The sequence below is a fragment of the Salvelinus alpinus genome, chromosome 2, assembly GCF_045679555.1.
Source record: "Salvelinus alpinus chromosome 2, SLU_Salpinus.1, whole genome shotgun sequence".
NCBI classification, from domain to species: domain Eukaryota; kingdom Metazoa; phylum Chordata; class Actinopteri; order Salmoniformes; family Salmonidae; genus Salvelinus; species Salvelinus alpinus.
The window spans coordinates 130,125,682-130,146,071 of NC_092087.1; the positions used below are offsets into that span (position 1 = coordinate 130,125,682).

At 43.3% G+C, this 20,390-nt stretch overlaps 1 protein-coding gene across 3 annotated transcripts in view; it reads right to left on the reverse strand.

The window, feature by feature from the left end:
* LOC139568820 (oocyte zinc finger protein XlCOF22-like) overlaps window positions 1–20,390 on the reverse strand; it is a 35,761-nt gene that overhangs the window by 8,458 nt on the left and 6,913 nt on the right. Inside the window, exon 1 of one of the 3 annotated variants that reach the window (XM_071390919.1) lies at window positions 3,683–4,255. The exons of 1 other annotated variant lie outside the window; for it this stretch is intronic. In XM_071390919.1, coding sequence (XP_071247020.1) covers window positions 3,683–4,007 — 325 coding nt within the window. In that variant the 5' untranslated portion in view covers window positions 4,008–4,255. Of the gene's footprint in view, window positions 1–3,682; window positions 4,256–11,028; window positions 12,995–20,390 lie in introns of those variants that run through there. One more of the 3 variants, XM_071390917.1, reaches the window with a different exon arrangement.

Consider the following 20,390-nt stretch of genomic DNA (forward strand, 5'->3'; position numbering starts at 1 on the left):
GGGTGTGTGGTTTCCAGTTTACATAGAGTCAGATAAAGTCCGTTCAGGGCCATCGATGTGTCTGCTTGGGGGGGGAATATATACGCCTGTGATTATAATCGAAGAGAATTTCCTTGGTAAGATAATGCGGTCGACATTTGATTGTGAGGAATTCTAAGTCAGGTGAACAGAATGACTTGAGTTCCTGTATGTTGTTATGATCACACCACATCTCGTTGATCATAAGGCATACCCCCCCGCCCCTCTTCTTACCAGAAAGATGTTTGTTTCTGTCGGCGCGATATGTGAAGAAACCAGCTGGCTGCACCGACTCCGTTAGCGTCTCTCGAGTGAGCCATGTTTTCGTGAAGCAAAGAACGTTAGTCTCTGATGTCTCTCTGGAATGCTAGCCTTGCTCGGATTTCATCAACCTTGTTGTCAAGAGACTGGACATTGGCGAGTAGTTTGCTAGGGAGTGGAGCGCGATGTGCCCGTCTCCGAAGCCTGACCAGAAGACCGCTTTGTTTGCCCCTTTTACGGCGTCGTTGTTTAGGGTCGCCGGCTGGGATCAGATCCATTGTACTGGGTGGAAGGCAAAACACAGGATCCGCTTCGGGAGAGTCATATTCCTGGTCGTAATGATAGTGAGTTGACGTTGCTCTTATATTCAGTAGTTCCCCCCGACTGTATGTAATGAAACCTAAGATTACCTGGGGTACCAATGTAAGAAATAACACGTAAAAAAACTAAATACTGCATAGTTTCCTAGGAACGCGAAGCGAGGCGGCCATCTCTGTCGGCGCCGGAAGTACACATAGTTGAACATGTGACTGTAACTAAACAGCTACAATATTAAGAATGATGTGTAATTATTGAAGAACCACGTTAATGACAGTATCCATTTGGGTGTTGTCAGAGAGAATAAAGTAGACGGCACACGTTTGATTTATGACCCTATGTGCGGATGACGTGTGCATGCCCATATTTGGATATCCGGTCAGGACATCCTGGCGGGGAGTTATTACGTGCTCTAGGGAGTGCCAATATAGGGGCATCCTGTCAGGACATCCTGTTCCTGTTCACACGCCTTAGAGTGAGTGTTAATTTATGTATATAATGCATCTATTCCTTTGAAGTTGTCATGATGATTGATCCCCCCGGTGTACATGCACCGAACATCCATAGGCTGGAGCCACCTGGAAGCTCGGTGCATGTACAAATAAAGAGAACTAAATAGGAAACTCAACAGTGTGTTATGCCGAGAAACATTATTTAGATGGTTGTTTTATTGTTGTTGAAAGCTTGAAATGTACACAATGAGAAGGGACCTTGTTTCTAACACCCCTGTAGAGAGACACACACACACACACAATCCCCCATAGACAACAACCCTAAGGGCAATAAAATAGGGTGGGTATGGGGCCATACTCTTTGAAATGTTCAAACACATCCCCCCAGTTCAACGGGGTCCCTAGACATCAATCATCATGACAACTTCAAAGGAATAGATGCATTATATACATAAATTAACACTCACTCTATGGCGTGAGAACAGGAACAGGATGTCCTGACAGGATGCCCCTATATGGGCATAACCACGTGATAACTTCCCGCCAGGATGTCCTGACCGGATGCCCAAATATGAGCCTGCACACGTCATCCGGACATAGGGTCATAAATCAAACGTTTGACGTGTGCCGTCTACTTTATTCTCTCTCTGTTGTCAATCAACTTCAGATGACTCTGTTAAAACCATTGCTAAATCCAAACTCTGAAATTATTTATAATTTATGATGAAAACTGTTTTCCCAGCGTAACATAAGGAGACACTAAATGTTAGGTAGTTCGAGTGCATTTCAGAGATCTGAATACAAAAAACTGTCTGACAACAAGATCCCATATTTAAGATGACTTCTTATCCTTTGCAAAAATAGCCTAAAGCTGTGTCTCTCCCAAACTCACTGGAAAACTGAGGGCCCAGAATATTTTATACAATGTCGCAAGCTTACTATCGCGAGTTTCGGCCGACCCAGTTGATAGAATGTTTCAAGTTCGTGCAGCCAATGTGATTTATAGAATATAAATTTTTTATCCTGATATTTTCTACCTGCAATGTTTTTATTTGATGGCTTTATGTAGGCTATTTTTACATAGTTGGCAATGGCAATAAAATTATTTTAGATTTGTATAATTTTCTTCTTCTGGTTAGGTTATATGGATGACTGGCTCCCTCTAGTAATTTGTCTATCTGTAATTATTTAATCAAACAGCGTGCTTAAAGCATCAGACAAGTTATTTACATATAGTTGATTTTATAAAAACACATGGGGCGATTGGTAGAAAGAACAGATGACTCTTGGTTGACCAAGATTTATTTTAGTTGGGGACAGCACTAGAACATGATTTTGGGGTTCCCGAGTGGCGCAGCGGTCTAAGACAATGCATCTCAGTGCTCGAGGCGTCACTACAGACACAGCCTGGATTCAAACCAGGCTATCACAACCGGCCTTGATTGGGAGGCCCATAGGGCGGCGCCAATTGGCCCAGTGTCGTTCGTGTTAGGCAGTCATTGTCTATAAGAATTTGTTGTTAACTGACTTGCCTAGTTAAATAAAGGTTACATTTAAATAATTAAGTGTTTTTTGACAAACCGATTTTTACAAATCCTTCAAGGAACCAACTTTGAGAAGGTTCAAAAACAAAAGTTTCAAACCAATTCATGAATGTAATTGAATCTACGTATGTTTTGCCTTTAATATAACGTCATGAAAAAACATTGGCTGAATATTATATATCTAAGACACTGCATCTCGGTGCTCAAGGCTACAGACTTACTTACAAGCCCTTAACCAACAAAGAAGTCAAGAAAAATGAGTGTTAAGTAAAAAATACAAAATAAAAGTAACAAATAATTAAACAGCAGCAGTAAAATAACAATAGTAAGGCTATATACAGGGGGTACCGGTACAGTCAATGTGCGGGGATAATGGTTAGTCGAGGTAATTGAGGTAACATGTACATGTAGGTAGAGTTATAAATGTCTATAAATGTTAAACTGTCGTACCCCATCATAACCCAAAATATACGCTTTTTTTTACTCGATAAACACAGAATAAAAGGAGCAAGAAGGTATGACTTTCTCTTTCATTTTGAGCCCACGGGAAGAAGGCACCAGAACCTACCGTGCTAACGCATTCCCACTAGATAACACAACCACACAGTGCATGAAAAGCATGAGGTGTGGCTAACGTTTGCACGCTTTCGCTAGCTACCAAGCTAACATACAAACTCGGTTGAGAAGAGTAGATCCTCCATTATGACGTTGAGAAATAGTGCATTGTGGGTAGTGTAGAAGACCCCTCTTTTACGCTGCTGCTACTGTTATCTATGAGTCACTTGAAGTGATTTCTTCAAGAAACAATGGGTACATATCATTAATGTATAAGTCCCAAAATGGATGTAACAACTGCTGATATCCCCTTTAAGACTACATATTGGGCTAATCTAATAGGAGATATTGAGGACTGCAGTATTTCAGGCATTGTCATTGGATGCATTTGATCAATTGTTAACGTTTTGTTGATGGTCCACTCTTGATGTTCTACACGTTACAGTGTAGCTTCAGCCATTCCTACAGAACAACATTAAAGTGTAGAACCCCTTTACTGCACATTGGTTCAACGACTGCAGAGACGGTACTTACTGGTGTTAAACAGATCTCCAACCTCCTCTTCCTCATCCAATGTCACAGTAATCTCCCCCTCCTCCTCTTTCACTCCAAAAACCGCATCCTCCTCTTTCTCTGCCTCTTCTTTTACTGTAACACCTTCCTCCTCTTTCACTCTGAACGCGTCTTCCTCTTCTTTCACTGAAACGTCTTTCTCTTCTTCTTTCACTGTAACAGCCTCACCCTCTACTTGTTTTTGTATTGTAACATCTTTCTCTTCCTCCTCCTCTTTGGCGAGTGCTTCATTCTCCGTCCAGCAGACCGCCTCTTCTTTAGCAGGAGAGTAACTTAGTGAATTCATGGTCGGGGATAATAGCTAGCTAGCATTAGCGACTAGCCTAGTTCTAAGATAACTTAGCAAACCAGCTAGCTGACAAACAACGTAAATATATAATTAAATGGGCCAACAAGTACATACGACAGAGGTGTGTTTAATACACAGCGACTAATATACACCAAAACAGTGTAAAGAGCGTGAATGTTGTAGCTATGTTTGCTAGAAAGCTACCGAGATGTCTGACTAGCTGTTGTTGTTGAAGGAGCGTCCCGTCCACTAGATTAGACGTCACACTGGCAGCATCACCTGAACCTAAAAGACGCCATCTGCTGACTGGAGTGGGCAACGCAGTTGAGGAACCAAAAGTTTATTTTTCATTTATTTCATAAAAGGTTAATATTATATTAAGTCGTTCAAAGAGAAGCATGTGTTGATTGATTCGTTTTTAATGAGTGAGAATTTAAAACAAACTTTACACCCACTACATATTTGCATTGAACCATACTTCTGACATGGATCATTTTGGCCCCAGAGGCATATCTTTTATCATAGCCAAAATGTGGTTTATTCAATTCTTCCAATGTTTCATGACTTTGTCAATCAACTGGTTCTTATTAAATCTAAATAATCGTTTAGTGTTTCTGTATCAAAATTGACTTTTAACAAATTCAAATCCTTTGGAGTCATTTTGACCCCAGGCAAAAGCACCTTTGATTAATATGACATTTATTTCAAATCAAAATCAAATCACATTTTATTGGTCACTTACACGTGTTTAGCAGATATTATTGATGGTGTAACAAAATGCTTGTGTTTCTAGCTCCGACAGTGCAGTAATATCTAACAAGTAATATCTAACAATTTCACAACATATACCCAAAACACACAAACCAAAAACAGGGCGTATCCTTAAGAGGTTTTAATCATTGCTACATAAAGGCCTGATTGGTGGAGTGCTGCAGAGATGATTGTCCTTCTGGAAGGTTCTCCCATCTCCACAGAGGAACGCTAGAGCCCTGTCAGAGTGACGATTGGGTTCTTGGTCACCTCCACGACGAAGGCCCTTCTCCCCCAATTGCTCAGGTTGGCCAGGTGGCCAGCTCTAGGAAGAGTCTTTGTGGTTTCAAACTTCTTCCATTAAAGAATGATGGTGGCCGCTGTGTTCTTGAGGACCTCCAATGCTACAGACATTTTTGGTACCCTTCCCCAGATCTGTGCCTCGACACAATTTGTTTTACCATTATCTACATTGTAGAATAATAGTGAGGACATCAAAACTATGAACAGTTATGGAATCATGTAGTAACCAAAAAAGTGGTAAACAATTCAAAATATATTTGAGATTTTTCAAAGTAGCCACCCTTTGCTTTGATGACAGCTTTGCACACTCTTGGCATTCTCTCAACCAGCTTCACCTGGAATGCTTTTCCAACAGTCTTGAAGGAGTTCCCACATATGCTGAGCACTTGTTGGCTGCTTTTCCTTCACTCCGTCCAACTCATCCCAAACCATCTCAATTAGGTTGAGGTCGAGTGATTGTGGAGGGCAGGTCATCTGATGCAGCACTCCATCACTCTCCTTCTTGGTCAAATAGCCTTTACACAGCCTGGAGGTTTGTTGGGTCATTGACCTGTTGAAAAACAAATGATCGTCCCACTAAGCGCAAACCAGATGGGATGGGGGAACCGCTTCAGAATGCTGTGGTAGCCAGACAGGTGTGTGCCTTTCCAAATCATGTCCAAGCAAGCTGTAGAAACATCTCAATGATGATCAATGGAAACAGTATGCACACCTGAGCTCAATTTCAAGTCTCATAGCAAAGGGTCTGAATACTTATTTAAATAAGCTATTTCTGTTTTTTATTTTTAATAAATGTGACATTTTGTCTCCAAACCCATTTTCTCTTTGTCATTATGGGGTATTGTGTGTAGACTGATGAGGATTTTTATTTATTTAATGCATTGTAGAATAAGGCTGTAACGTAACAAAATGTGGAAAGGCAAAAAAAGGGGGGTTAAAGACACGTATCTCTCAGATATAGGACAGACACTTCAGAACAAACTTCCTTTAGATGTTTTGGGGGAAACAATGTTACTATGGTTACTGTTGTTCCATGTTGTGAATGTTATCTAATGTGTTACTATGTGTTATAACAGTGTGGCCAAATAATGTTTTACCTAAAATAACTTTTGAATATTTTTTTATTGATACTTCCATGGGTCTTACAGTTCAAAATCAAATAGCAAACTGATCCTTGGTATAACCTTCTTAAAACAGTACTGTACTGGGGAAACCCTTCATGTTGTTTAAACCTTCTTAAAACAATTCCATATAGCTTAGAAGAACCTCCCCCCTCAGACAGGGCTTAGACTGTAAAACTATCATTTAGATCTGATGATCGGTGGGACAAGGACATCCTCAGACTGGTCTTAGACTAATGGGTTGAAACTATCATTTTGATCTTATGATCGGTGGGACAAGGACATCCAAGCCGGCCAAACCCTCCCCTATCCCAGGCGACGATGGGCCAATTGTGTGCCGCCTCATAGGTCTCCCGGTTGCGGCTGGCTGCGACACAGTCCGGGATCGAACCCAGATCTGTAGTGCGATGCATTGCTGCGCCACTCGGGAGGCTATTGATACCTAGCACTACCTATTATACTTGCTAGCACCACTCGGGAGGCTGTTGATACCTAGCACTACCTATTATACTTGCTAGCACCACTCGGGAGGCTGTTGATACCTAGGACTACCTGTTATACTTGCTAGCACCACTCGAGAGGCTGTTGATACCTAGCACTTACCTATTATACTTGCTAGCACCACTCGAGAGGCTGTTGATACCTAGCACTTACCTATTATACTTGCTAGCACCATTCGGGAGGCTTTTGATACCTAGCACTACCTATTATGCTTGCTAGCCCCACTGGGGAGGCTGTTGATACCTAGCACTACCTATTATGCTTGCAAGCACCAGTGGGGAGGCTGTTGATACCTAGCACTACCTATTATGCTTGCTAGCACCACTGGGGAGGCTGTTGATACCTAGCACTACCTATTATGCTTGCTAGCACCACTGGGGAGGCTGTTGATACCTAGCACTACCTATTATGCTTGCTAGCACCGCTCGGGAGGCTGTTGATACCTAGCACTACCTATTATGCTTGCTAGCACCGCTCGGGAGGCTGTTGATACCTTGCACTACCTATTATACTTGCTAGCACCACTGGGGAGGATGTTGATACCTAGCACTACCTATTATACTTGCTAGCACCACTCGGGAGGCTGTTGATACCTAGCACTACCTATTATACTTGCAAGCACCACTCGGGAGGCTGTTGATACCTAGCACTACCTATTATGCTTGCTAGCACCACTGGGGAGGCTGTTGATACCTAGCACTACCTATTATGCTTGCAAGCACCACTGGGGAGGCTGTTGATACCTAGCACTACCTATTATGCTTGCTAGCACCACTGGGGAGGCTGTTGATACCTAGCACTACCTATTATACTTGCTAGCGCCACTCTGGAGGCTGTTGATACCTAGCACTACCTATTATGCTTGCTAGCGCCACTCGGGAGGCTGTTGATACCTAGCACTACCTATTATACTTGCTAGCACCACTCAGGAGGCTGTTGATACCTAGCACTACCTATTATGCTTGTTAGCACCACTCGGGAGGCTGTTGATACCTAGCACTACCAATTATACTTGCTAGCACCACTGGGGAGGCTGTTGATACCTAGCACTACCTATTATGCTTGCTAGCGCCACTCGGAAGGCTGTTGATACCTAGCACTACCTATTATGCTTGCTAGCGCCACTCGGAAGGCTGTTGATACCTAGCACTACCTATTATACTTGCTAGCACCACTCGGGAGGCTGTTGATACCTAGCACTACCTATTATGCTTGCTAGCACCGCTCGGGAGGCTGTTGATACCTTGCACTACCTATTATACTTGCTAGCACCACTCGGGAGGCTGTTGATACCTAGCACTACCTATTATACTTGCTAGCACCACTGGGGAGGATGTTGATACCTAGCACTACCTATTATACTTGCAAGCACCACTCGGGAGGCTGTTGATACCTAGCACTACCTATTATGCTTGCTAGCACCACTGGGGAGGCTGTTGATACCTAGCACTACCTATTATGCTTGCAAGCACCACTGGGGAGGCTGTTGATACCTAGCACTACCTATTATGCTTGCTAGCACCACTGGGGAGGCTGTTGATACCTAGCACTACCTATTATACTTGCTAGCACCACTGGGGAGGCTGTTGATACCTAGCACTACCTATTATACTTGCTAGCACCACTGGGGAGGCTGTTGATACCTAGCACTACATATTATACTTGCTAGCGCCACTCTGGAGGCTGTTGATACCTAGCACTACCTATTATGCTTGCTAGCGCCACTCGGGAGGCTGTTGATACCTATAACTACCTATTATACTTGCTAGCACCACTCAGGAGGCTGTTGATACCTAGCACTACCTATTATACTTGCTAGCACCACTCGGGAGGCTGTTGATACCTAGCACTACCTATTATACTTGCTAGCACCACTCGGGAGGCTGTTGATACCTAGCACTACCTATTATGCTTGTTAGCACCACTCGGGAGGCTGTTGATACCTAGCACTACCAATTATACTTGCTAGCACCACTGGGGAGGCTGTTGATACCTAGCACTACCTATTATGCTTGCTAGCGCCACTCGGGAGGCTGTTGATACCTAGCACTACCTATTATGCTTGCTAGCGCCACTCGGAAGGCTGTTGATACCTAGCACTACCTATTATACTTGCTAGCACCACTCGGGAGGCTGTTGATACCTAGCACTACCTATTATGCTTGCTAGCACCGCTCGGGAGGCTGTTGATACCTTGCACTACCTATTATACTTGCTAGCACCACTCGGGAGGCTGTTGATACCTAGCACTACCTATTATACTTGCTAGCACCACTGGGGAGGATGTTGATACCTAGCACTACCTATTATACTTGCAAGCACCACTCGGGAGGCTGTTGATACCTAGCACTACCTATTATGCTTGCTAGCACCACTGGGGAGGCTGTTGATACCTAGCACTACCTATTATGCTTGCAAGCACCACTGGGGAGGCTGTTGATACCTAGCACTACCTATTATGCTTGCTAGCACCACTGGGGAGGCTGTTGATACCTAGCACTACCTATTATACTTGCTAGCACCACTGGGGAGGCTGTTGATACCTAGCACTACCTATTATACTTGCTAGCACCACTGGGGAGGCTGTTGATACCTAGCACTACCTATTATACTTGCTAGCACCACTGGGGAGGCTGTTGATACCTAGCACTACCTATTATACTTGCTAGCGCCACTCTGGAGGCTGTTGATACCTAGCACTACCTATTATGCTTGCTAGCGCCACTCGGGAGGCTGTTGATACCTATAACTACCTATTATACTTGCTAGCACCACTCAGGAGGCTGTTGATACCTAGCACTACCTATTATACTTGCTAGCACCACTGGGGAGGCTGTTGATACCTAGCACTACCTATTATACTTGCTAGCACCACTCGGGAGGCTGTTGATACCTAGCACTACCTATTATACTTGCTAGCACCACTCGGGAGGCTGTTGATACCTAGCACTACCTATTATGCTTGTTAGCACCACTCGGGAGGCTGTTGATACCTAGCACTACCAATTATACTTGCTAGCACCACTGGGGAGGCTGTTGATACCTAGCACTACCTATTATGCTTGCTAGCACCACTCGGGAGGCTGTTGATAACTAGCACTACCTATTATGCTTGCTAGCACCACTCGGGAGGCTGTTGATACCTAGCACTACCTATTATACTTGCTGGCGCCACACGAAAGCGAAGCTAGCGTGGTTATCCACATGTTTTACCAATAGTATAAACGCCCCGTTATCTGCAAGCTCTTCCTCAACAACAATGCAGTGTTCAATATCAAAAGTAAAGAAATTTTAAAAAATTGCAGGGACCCAAGACTAAAGATTCTATTTTAACAAACCAAACATAAATCTTAAAAAACTCGCATGGTGCAGCTGAGTTGTGGGTGTCAGAAATAATGTAGCTATTTTTACAGCAGGAATTCTGATAAATAAGTTGTAGCTGTGGCGAGGGCTTGACCTCTCACTGGCCAATGAAAACATGTTCCCAACCATTTCATGTGGTTGCATCAAGTTGTGTATTTACGGTGTTTGATGTTGTGTTGTCATAACCTCTGGGAGGAGAGCATGGATGTAAATCCTGGGAGATTCCATGCCAGCGGAGCCTGGAAATATTTCTCAGAACAATCCGAGATATCAAAAATATTTTCAGGCTAGGCTGCTGTGTGTGTGAATGCGTAATGTGTGGATAGTCAAGAAGCTCCCGACGAACAGTTTTTGTGCTGACATTGCTTCCTGAGGCAGTTTGGAACAGTTTGGATTTTTATGTGCTACGCGCTTCAGCACTCAGCGGACCCGTTCTGTAAGCTTGTGTGGCCTACCACTTCGCGGCTGAGCCATTGTTGCTCCTAGACGTTTCCACTTCACAATAACAGCACTTACAGTTGGCCGGGGCAGCTCAAGTAGGGCAGAAATTTGACAAACTGACTTGTTGGAAAGGTGCCATCCTATGACGGTGCCACGTTGAAAGTCAATGAGCTCTTCAGTAAGGCCATTCTACTGCCTATGTTTGTCTATGGAGATTGCATGGTTGTGTGCTCGATTTTATACACCTGTCAGCAATGGGGGTGGCTGATTTAGCCGAATGTAAACTTAAGTTAACAATAAATGTATTGGTTCTGCAATGTTGAAAATCCTATAAGGTGTGGAGACCATCAATTTCAACTTATTTTAGAAGAAATAGGTCATTATTTAAGAAAGGTGCAAGGGTGCCAATATGTTTATCTGCAACTGTATCCAATTAAATTAATTTAGCAATATTTAAATCATATATCAAATCCAATTCAAGAGCTTTCAAGGCTGGAATCAAGAAATGCAAAATTCCATTAATCTATATTACAACTTAATAGACTATCAAATCAAACTTTATTAGTCACATGCGCCAAATACAACAGGTGTAGACCTTACAGTGAAATACTTACTTACAAGCCCTAACCAACAGGTGTAGACCTGACAGTGAAATACTTACAAGCCCTAACCAACAATGCAGTTTAAAAATAAAAAAATACAAATAAGAAATCAAAGTAACAAGCTGCCTCACTACGGAAACAGGAGATAGACTCCTGTTACTATACTGTGGTACTGTATAGACTAGACTCCTGTTACTATACTGTGGTACTGTATAGACTAGACTCCTGTTACTATACTGTGGTACTGTATAGACTAGAGTCCTGTCCAGGGGAAGTACTGTACATCAAGATGCCTCACTACAGAACCAGGAGATAGACTCCTGTTACTATACTGTGGTACTGTATAGACTAGACTCCTGTTACTATACTGTGGTACTGTATAGACTAGACTCCTGTTACTATACTGTGGTACTGTATAGACTAGAATCCTGTACAGAAACAGGAGATAGGCTCCTGTTACTATGAGCTGTTCTGGATCAGACAAGCCAAGGCTCCTGCAAGGCTACTTACTTACTATCGTGGAAAATTATGCACCTGCGCTGTATGAGCCTGAAACCTGTACACTTGTATAGAAAATATCAATGTACATCATTTTTTTAAATCTCATTTTAGAAACGAAACAAACATTTTTTTAAGTAAACCTATTTTGTTGAAGACTTCATATAAACAATATGATTTCATGTGGTATGTACAAAAACACAAATGCTCAGTCAAAATCACAAGTCAGAACAAAGCCTTTCTATTCTCTCATGTGCTTTCAGGTCCTCTGACTGGGTAAATGTCTTTCCACAATGAGAGCAGTGGTATGTCTTCTCCTCCTGTGTATGTATTCTTTCATGCTTATTCAGATGCCTTAACCTGTTAAATGTCTTTCCGCACAGGGAGCAGTGATACGTCTTATCCCCTCCTGTGTGTGTCCTCTCATGCCTTGTCAGACCCCCTAACTTTGTAAAACGCTTTCCACACAAGGAGCATTGGTAAGGCTTTTCTTGTGGGTGTGTCCTCTCATGCTGTTTCAGGTTCACCAAACCCCTAAAATTCTTTCCACACTGGGAACATTGATAAGGCTTCTCTCCTGTGTGTATTCGCTCATGAGTTTTCATGTTTACTAACCAGGTAAAAGTCATACCACAGTGGGAGCAGTGGTAAGGCTTCTCTCCTGTATGTATTCTCCCATGTAATTTCATGGACTTTAACTGGGTAAATCTCTTTCCACACATGGTGCATTGGTACGGTTTTTCTCCTGTGTGTGTCCTCTCATGCATTTTCAAAGTCCCTAACCATCTAAAACTCTTTCCACACTGGGAACAGTGATACGGCTTCTCTCCTGTGTGTATTCTCTTATGCTGTTTCAGGCTCACTAAACCTCTAAAACTCTTTCTACACTGAGAGCATTGGTAAGGCTTCTCTCCTGTGTGTGTCCTCTTGTGCCGATTTAGGTTCCCTAACTGGGTAAAATTCTTTCCACAGTGGGAACATTGGAAAGGATTTTCTCCAGTGTGTATTCTCTCATGCGTTTTAAGGCTCCCTAACCAGGTAAAAGTCATTCTACATTTGGAGCAGTGGTAAGGCTTCTCTCCAGAGTGTATTCTCTTATGTATTAATAGGTACCCTAATTCGTTAAAACTTTTTCCACAATGGGAGCATTGGAAAGGTTTTTCTCCTGTGTGTGTCCTCTCATGCCTATTCAGGTGATATAACCAAAGAAAACCTTTTCCACACTGGGAACATTGGAAAGTCTTTTTTCCTGTGTGTGTCCTCTCATGTTTCTTCAGGCTCCCTAAGTTTGTAAAACTCTTTCCACAGTGGGAGCAGTGATGTCCTCCTGTTGCTTTGGGCATCTCTGGGTCTGATTCCCCTGAAGGACTCTTCCTGCTGTCAGAGGGAGAGTCTGGTCTCTCTCCTGTCAAAGACAAACAGAGTATCTAGTTACTTAGTTGTCTACTGTGCTGTACTGTGTGGCCAAACTTGTGAAACATATGAGTCTATGTTTGGTTCAGATTTGTTCTTGTTTTGGGGGAGTTCATTAAAATCAAGACCCAGTTTCATCACCGCCCTCTCCTGACACTGAAACCCCAGAGACTTGCACTTTGCCCGGGTGTGCGGTTTTGTCTGGGGGCGCTAAAATGAACATTCGAGACCATCAAACATCCGTGGGGCGACGCACAATTGGCATAGCGTCGTCCGGGTTAGGGAGGGTTTGGCCGGTAGGGAGGGTTTGGCCGGTAGGGATATCCTTGTCTCAGTAAGTAAAAAAAAAATGTAATAAAATGTATGCACTCTACTGTAAGTCGCTCTGGATAAGAGCGTCTGCTAAATGACTAAAATGTAAATGTAAAAATATCAAGCTACTATGCTCGGAGATAGTTGTCATTTCAACTGAGGTAGTGGCTACAATTCAGACCTGAATACAAGAGGTTTCTGATACTTTCAAAGCAGATTGAACTAATTTGTGATACGAGACTGTGCCAGTTATTGCCTCACTCAAAACAACAGTTCCACACCATGATGATTGCAGCACTTTACACCTGACTACCTCTCTGGAGGCTGACGTGAATCGCTGCTGATCTGATAAAGGTGCAGGAGAGCTGTGTGAGCTTAGAGGTGGTTTCTCGCAGTAATATCCTGAGAACGATATTACATTTTGGGCCAATACCGATGTCCAATATTTTCCTTGCCCCAAAAAACGATACCGATTACCGATATTTAAAATTTTAGCAGTCTTTTAAGCATTCTAGTACAGTTAAATAGTTAACACACACACGGATGCAGCAGTCTAAGCCACTGCATCTCAGTGCAAGAGGCATCACTACAGTCCATGGTTTGAATCCAGGCTGTATCCAGGCTGTATGATTGGGAGGCCCACAGTAGTTGTCTGTTATTGGTGTAGAGCGGACGACAAAGGAGAGGCAACCAACAGTAGTTGTCTGTTATTGGTGTAGAGAGGACGACAAAGGAGAAGCAACCAACAGTAGTTGTCTGTTATTGGTGTAGAGAGGACGACAAAGGAGAAGCAACCAACAGTAGTTGTCTGTTATTGGTGTAGAGCGGACGACAAAGCAGAGGGATCCAACATGTGGATAGGAAGATACAAATGATCATTATTACTGGAAAATATTCATTTAAAATCAAGGAATTTTACAACTTTAGCTCTCTAGGTCATGCCATTAGGATACAGTAGGTTGTATCTCTCTAGGTCATGCCAGTAGGTTACAGTAGGTTGTATCTCTCTAGGTCATGCCAGTAGGCTACAGTAGGTTGTAACTCTCTGGGTCATGCCAATAGGTTACAGTAGGTTGTAACTCTCTAGGTCATGCCAGTAGGCTACAGTAGGTTGTATCTCTCTAGGTCATGCCAGTAGGTTACAGTAGGTTGTATCTCTCTAGGTCATGCCAGTAGGCTACAGTAGGTTGTAACTCTCTAGGTCATGCCAATAGGTTACAGTAGGTTGTATCTCTCTAGGTCATGCCAGTAGGTTACAGTAGGTTGTATCTCTCTAGGTCATGCCAGTAGGCTACAGTAGGTTGTAACTCTCTAGGTCATGCCAATAGGTTACAGTAGGTTGTAACTCTCTAGGTCATGCCAGTAGGTTACAGTAGGTTGTATCTCTCTAGGTTATGCAAATATATTACAGTAGGTTGTATCTCTCTAGGTCATGCCAGTAGGCTACAGTAGGTTGTAACTCTCTAGGTCATGCCAGTAGGTTACAGTAGGTTGTATCTCTCTAGGTCATGCCAGTAGGCTACAGTAGGTTGTATCTCTCTAGGTCATGTCAGTAGGTTACAGTAGGTTGTATCGCTCTAGGTTATGCCAGTAGGTTACAGTAGGTTGTATCTCTCTAGGTCATGCCAGTAGGTTACAGTAGGTTGTATCTCTCTAGGTCATGTCAGTAGGTTACAGTAGGTTGTATCTCTCTAGGTCATGCCAGTAGGTTACAGTAGGTTGTATCTCTCTAGGTCATGTCAGTAGGTTACAGTAGGTTGTATCTCTCTAGGTCATGTCAGTAGGTTACAGTAGGTTGTAACTCTCTAGGTCATGCCAGTAGGCTACAGTAGGTTGTATCTCTCTAGGTCATGTCAGTAGGTTACAGTAGGTTGTATCTCTCTAGGTCATGCCAGTAGGTTACAGTAGGTTGTATCGCTATAGGTTATGCCAGTAGGTTACAGTAGGTTGTATCTCTCTAGGTCATGTCAGTAGGTTACAGTAGGTTGTATTTCTCTAGGTCATGCCAGTAGGCTACAGTAGGTTGTAACTCTCTAGGTCATGCCAGTAGGTTACAGTAGGTTGTAACTCTCTAGGTCATGCCAGTAGGTTACAGTAGGTTGTAACTCTCTAGGTCATGCCAGTAGGTTACAGTAGGTTGGATCTCTCTAGGTCATGCCAGTAGGCTACAGTAGGTTGTATCTCTCTAGGTCATGTCAGTAGGTTACAGTAGGTTGTATTTCTCTAGGTCATGCCAGTAGGCTACAGTAGGTTGTAACTCTCTAGGTCATGCCAATAGGTTACAGTAGGTTGTAACTCTCTAGGTCATGCCAGTAGGTTACAGTAGGTTGTATCTCTCTAGGTTATGCAAATATATTACAGTAGGTTGTATCTCTCTAGGTCATGCCAGTAGGCTACAGTAGGTTGTAACTCTCTAGGTCATGCCAGTAGGTTACAGTAGGTTGTATCTCTCTAGGTCATGCCAGTAGGCTACAGTAGGTTGTATCTCTCTAGGTCATGTCAGTAGGTTACAGTAGGTTGTATCGCTCTAGGTTATGCCAGTAGGTTACAGTAGGTTGTATCTCTCTAGGTCATGTCAGTAGGTTACAGTAGGTTGTATCTCTCTAGGTCATGTCAGTAGGTTACAGTAGGTTGTATCTCTCTAGGTCATGCCAGTAGGTTACAGTAGGTTGTATCTCTCTAGGTCATGTCAGTAGGTTACAGTAGGTTGTATCTCTCTAGGTCATGTCAGTAGGTTACAGTAGGTTGTATCTCTCTAGGTCATGTCAGTAGGTTACAGTAGGTTGTATCTCTCTAGGTCATGCCAGTAGGTTACAGTAGGTTGTATCGCTATAGGTTATGCCAGTAGGTTACAGTAGGTTGTATCTCTCTAGGTCATGTCAGTAGGTTACAGTAGGTTGTATTTCTCTAGGTCATGCCAGTAGGCTACAGTAGGTTGTAACTCTCTAGGTCATGCCAGTAGGTTACAGTAGGTTGTAACTCTAGGTCATGCCAGTAGGTTACAGTAGGTTGTAACTCTCTAGGTCATGCCAGTAGGTTACAGTAGGTTGGATCTCTCTAGGTCATGCCAGTAGGCTACAGTAGGTTGTATCTCTCTAGGTCATGTCAGTAGGTTACAGTAGGTTGTATCTCTCTAGGTCATGTCAGTAGGTTACAGTAGGTTGTATCTCTCTAGGTCATGCCAGTAGGTTACAGTAGGTTGTATCTCTCTAGGTCATGCCAGTAGGCTACAGTAGGTTGTAACTCTCTAGGTCATGCCAATAGGTTACAGTAGGTTGTAACTCTCTAGGTCATGCCAGTAGGTTACAGTAGGTTGTATCTCTCTAGGTCATGCCAATATATTACAGTAGGTTGTATCTCTCTAGGTCATGTCAGTAGGTTACAGTAGGTTGTATCTCTCTAGGTCATGCCAGTAGGATACAGTAGGTTGTATCTCTCTAGGTCATGCCAGTAGGCTACAGTAGGTTGTATCTCTCTAGGTCATGCCAGTAGGCTACAGTAGGTTGTATCTCTCTAGGTCATGTCAGTAGGTTACAGTAGGTTGTATCTCTCTAGGTCATGTCAGTAGGTTACAGTAGGTTGTATCTCTCTAGGTCATGCCAGTAGGTTACAGTAGGTTGTATCTCTCTAGGTCATGCCAGTAGGCTACAATAGGTTGTAACTCTCTAGGTCATGCCAATAGGTTACAGTAGGTTGTAACTCTCTAGGTCATGCCAGTAGGTTACAGTAGGTTGTATCTCTCTAGGTCATGCCAATATATTACAGTAGGTTGTATCTCTCTAGGTCATGTCAGTAGGTTACAGTAGGTTGTATCTCTCTAGGTCATGCCAGTAGGATACAGTAGGTTGTATCTCTCTAGGTCATGCCAGTAGGCTACAGTAGGTTGTAACTCTCTAGGTCATGTCAGTAGGTTACAGTAGGTTGTATCGCTCTAGGTTATGCCAGTAGGTTACAGTAGGTTGTATCTCTCTAGGTCATGTCAGTAGGTTACAGTAGGTTGTATTTCTCTAGGTCATGCCAGTAGGCTACAGTAGGTTGTAACTCTCTAGGTCATGCCAGTAGGTTACAGTAGGTTGTAACTCTCTAGGTCATGCCAGTAGGTTACAGTAGGTTGTATCTCTCTAGGTCATGCCAGTAGGCTACAGTAGGTTGTATCGCTCTAGGTCATGTCAGTAGGTTACAGTAGGTTGTATCGCTCTAGGTTATGCCAGTAGGTTACAGTAGGTTGTATCTCTCTAGGTCATGTCAGTAGGTTACAGTAGGTTGTATCTCTCTAGGTCATGCCAGTAGGTTACAGTAGGTTGTATCTCTCTAGGTCATGCCAATAGGTTACAGTAGGTTGTAACTCTCTAGGTCATGCCAGTAGGTTACAGTAGGTTGTATCTCTCTAGGTCATGCCAATATATTACAGTAGGTTGTATCTCTCTAGGTCATGCCAGTAGGCTACAGTAGGTTGTAACTCTCTAGGTCATGCCAGTAGGTTACAGTAGGTTGTAACTCTCTAGGTCATGCCAGTAGGTTACAGTAGGTTGTATCTCTCTAGGTCATGCCAGTAGGCTACAGTAGGTTGTATCTCTCTAGGTCATGTCAGTAGGTTACAGTAGGTTGTATCTCTCTAGGTCATGTCAGTAGGTTACAGGAGGTTGTATCTCTCTAGGTCATGCCAGTAGGTTACAGTAGGTTGTATCTCTCTAGGTCATGCCAGTAGGCTACAGTAGGTTGTAACTCTCTAGGTCATGCCAATAGGTTACAGTAGGTTGTAACTCTCTAGGTCATGCCAGTAGGTTACAGTAGGTTGTATCTCTCTAGGTCATGCCAATATATTACAGTAGGTTGTATCTCTCTAGGTCATGCCAGTAGGCTACAGTAGGTTGTAACTCTCTAGGTTATGCCAGTAGGTTACAGTAGGTTGTATCTCTCTAGGTCATGTCAGTAGGTTACAGTAGGTTGTATCTCTCTAGGTCATGCCAGTAGGATACAGTAGGTTGTATCTCTCTAGGTCATGCCAGTAGGCTACAGTAGGTTGTAACTCTCTAGGTCATGTCAGTAGGTTACAGTAGGTTGTATCGCTCTAGGTTATGCCAGTAGGTTACAGTAGGTTGTATCTCTCTAGGTCATGTCAGTAGGTTACAGTAGGTTGTATCTCTCTAGGTCATGCCAGTAGGATACAGTAGGTTGTATCTCTCTAGGTCATGCCAGTAGGTTACAGTAGGTTGTATCTCTCTAGGTCATGCCAGTAGGCTACAGTAGGTTGTAACTCTCTAGGTCATGCCAATAGGTTACAGTAGGTTGTAACTCTCTAGGTCATGCCAGTAGGTTACAGTAGGTTGTATCTCTCTAGGTCATGCCAATATATTACAGTAGGTTGTATCTCTCTAGGTCATGCCAGTAGGCTACAGTAGGTTGTAACTCTCTAGGTCATGCCAGTAAGCTACAGTAGGTTGTAACTCTCTAGGTCATGCCAATAGGTTACAGTAGGTTGTAACTCTCTAGGTCATGCCAGTAGGTTACAGTAGGTTGTATCTCTCTAGGTCATGCCAGTAGGCTACAGTAGGTTGTAACTCTCTAGGCCATGCCAGTAGGTTACAGTAGGTTGTAACTCTCTAGGCCATGCCAGTAGGTTACAGTAGGTTGTAACTCTCTAGGTCATGCCAGTAGGTTACAGTAGGTTGTATCTCTCTAGGTCATGCCAGTAGGCTACAGTAGGTTGTATCTCTCTAGGTCATGTCAGTAGGTTACAGTAGGTTGTATCTCTCTAGGTCATGTCAGTAGGTTACAGTAGGTTGTATCTCTCTAGGTCATGTCAGTAGGTTACAGTAGGTTGTATCTCTCTAGGTCATGTCAGTAGGTTACAGTAGGTTGTATCTCTCTAGGTCATGCCAGTAGGTTACAGTAGGTTGTATCTCTCTAGGTCATGCCAGTAGGCTACAGTAGGTTGTATCTCTCTAGGTCATGTCAGTAGGTTACAGTAGGTTGTATCTCTCTAGGTCATGCCAGTAGGCTACAGTAGGTTGTAACTCTCTAGGTCATGCCAATAGGTTACAGTAGGTTGTAACTCTCTAGGTCATGCCAGTAGGTTACAGTAGGTTGTATCTCTCTATGTCATGCCAATATATTACAGTAGGTTGTATCTCTCTAGGTCATGCCAGTAGGCTACAGTAGGTTGTAACTCTCTAGGTTATGCCAGTAGGTTACAGTAGGTTGTATCTCTCTAGGTCATGTCAGTAGGTTACAGTAGGTTGTATCTCTCTAGGTCATGCCAGTAGGATACAGTAGGTTGTATCTCTCTAGGTCATGCCAGTAGGTTACAGTAGGTTGTATCTCTCTAGGTCATGCCAGTAGGTTAAGGTAGGTTGTATCTCTCTAGGTCATGCCAGTAGGTTACAGTAGGTTGTATCTCTCTAGGTCATGCCAGTAGGCTACAGTAGGTTGTATCTCTCTAGGTCATGTCAGTAGGTTACAGTAGGTTGTATCTCTCTAGGTCATGTCAGTAGGTTACAGGAGGTTGTATCTCTCTAGGTCATGCCAGTAGGTTACAGTAGGTTGTATCTCTCTAGGTCATGCCAGTAGGCTACAGTAGGTTGTAACTCTCTAGGTCATGCCAATAGGTTACAGTAGGTTGTAACTCTCTAGGTCATGCCAGTAGGTTACAGTAGGTTGTATCTCTCTATGTCATGCCAATATATTACAGTAGGTTGTATCTCTCTAGGTCATGCCAGTAGGCTACAGTAGGTTGTAACTCTCTAGGTTATGCCAGTAGGTTACAGTAGGTTGTATCTCTCTAGGTCATGTCAGTAGGTTACAGTAGGTTGTATCTCTCTAGGTCATGCCAGTAGGATACAGTAGGTTGTATCTCTCTAGGTCATGCCAGTAGGCTACAGTAGGTTGTAACTCTCTAGGTCATGTCAGTAGGTTACAGTAGGTTGTATCGCTCTAGGTTATGCCAGTAGGTTACAGTAGGTTGTATCTCTCTAGGTCATGTCAGTAGGTTACAGTAGGTTGTATCTCTCTAGGTCATGCCAGTAGGATACAGTAGGTTGTATCTCTCTAGGTCATGCCAGTAGGTTACAGTAGGT